The 1,723-nt window shown below is 45.2% G+C and overlaps 1 protein-coding gene across 2 annotated transcripts in view; it reads left to right on the top strand.

The window, feature by feature from the left end:
- Nucleotides 1-519: 519 nt before the first annotated feature.
- tulp4b (TUB like protein 4b) overlaps nucleotides 520-1,723 on the top strand; it is a 44,559-nt gene continuing 43,355 nt past the window's right edge. For both annotated transcript variants that reach the window (XM_014021323.1, XM_014021325.1), the window contains exons 1-2: nucleotides 520-620; nucleotides 809-1,052. In XM_014021323.1, coding sequence (XP_013876777.1) covers nucleotides 1,035-1,052 — 18 coding nt within the window. In that variant the 5' untranslated portion in view covers nucleotides 520-620; nucleotides 809-1,034. The remainder of the gene's footprint in view (nucleotides 621-808; nucleotides 1,053-1,723) is intronic.

The following is a 1,723-nucleotide window of genomic DNA, read 5'->3' as shown; positions in this document are numbered from 1 at the left end:
GTGTCACGTGGTCAACACTGTGTGTAAACAGACTCAGCAGTGGGATGTCCACATGTTACCAGTAGAGGGCAGACTAGCCTTGAAATACGACAAAAAGAACCAGAGTCGCTTGTTAAAAGGCTGAACTGAGGCTTGTTTCCACCTGAAGCTGCGACCTTCACTAAAATAAGAAGCCAGCAGAAGAAGCCTGCCAGGCGGCCTGCAGTCCTCTGGTGTCTGAGTCAGCAGCTGCACCAGACGCAGGTCCAGGGTTGCCATGAGGAAAACAACGTCCCGTTTCAGAGGCAGCAGGAAACACTGTGGAGCTTTAAGCTGCTTCGCTTCCTTTAAAGGTGAAACAAACCTGCACTTGTTCAGAACATGGCCGTCAGTTCTGCGGTCCGTTCAGCGGTTTTAGTCAGTGGTCCTTTGGTTTCGCACTCCCGTCCCTCATGGCAACCCCCCAACGCGGTGTGCGTGCGCGCGAGCAGCGGCGCGTGCCCGGTTGAAGCAGCGGAGGAGGCGCGCGTCAGGTGGGTACTGCGGGTCTTCTGTTTTCGGTCCAGTTCGTGGTTTAAAGCGAGCAGCTGGTGTTTGTTGGACAGGTCCGGTTCGGGCCGCTGACGGGCAGGCGTTTAAAGGTGATTATTAGTTTTTATTTTTAAATAAGATGGTTTAGAGTTTCAGGCTTCAAACAGCAGATTAATTCATGTTAACATGTTAAATATGTTAATGAGGTTCAGCAGAGGAACACGGGAACACCGAGGTTCTGAATGATGACAACACAACAGTCTGTCTTCATACATCACGCCCTTTTCCTCCTCTGCAGTCAGGATTACACAAGTCTGCATCCTGACTGAGGAGACCTGGGCTGGGCATGATGGAGCCTCGCGTCGCCATGGCAACATGACTGCTTCCCATGAAGAGCTGGATGAAGAGCTGACCTCCACCGGGCCGTGGGGTGCGCTTCTGATTCCTGTTAGCCACCATCTCCCCCTCAGAGCTTCATCTGCATGGAAACATGGACCCCCTCAGCAGGGCCTTTTTGACCCACCATGTCCAGGAGCTGTGAGGTACCTTTCATTCAAACCAGCACCACTGCTGAGCTTTACTGGGAGATGTTACTGCAGGGTGGAGCAGCAGCAGATTAAAGAAAAAGAAAAACGACCACGTGTACTTTCTCTACCTTATTTTATACAAAGTCAATTCTTATCTAAATATTTTAAATGTTATTTTATTTGTTTTTGATGCTCTTAATTTGAACTTTAGCTGCACACGATACATCCAGCACTGCTTAAAAGAGGGGATAGGTTTTTTTATTTGGGATAAATGGCATAAAAATAGAAGTTTTACACTCGTCAATTTTTTTAGTGGAGCTAAAATCATTGTAGAGGAGACCGGGGACAGTTGCAACACTTTTTTGCATTTGACTCTGTTCCTCAGAGATGGTTTGAATTAGAGACAAATCAAATTTTAATACAACAAACCTACATCTGTCTGTAGTCAAAACCATTTATAGATGATTAAGTCATGTACGTTCTTCACTATTTGTATTTGAAAATGAAAAGTAAGATGTTGCAACTGACCCCGGGGTCGGGGGACAGTTGCAACATNATTTTGATGTACTAATATATAAACATTAACAACAAAAACAATCCTAACCTTATTTCATTTTATTTTTAACATGTCAATCTTCACAAACAAATATGAAAACTGTTTTGCAACATGCTATCAACTTTATACA

This window comes from Austrofundulus limnaeus, unplaced genomic scaffold, assembly GCF_001266775.1.
Source record: "Austrofundulus limnaeus strain Quisiro unplaced genomic scaffold, Austrofundulus_limnaeus-1.0 Scaffold287, whole genome shotgun sequence".
Taxonomy (NCBI): Eukaryota; Metazoa; Chordata; class Actinopteri; order Cyprinodontiformes; family Rivulidae; genus Austrofundulus; species Austrofundulus limnaeus.
Note: the sequence above shows the minus strand (reverse complement) of the source record. Positions and strands in the feature narration are given on the sequence as shown.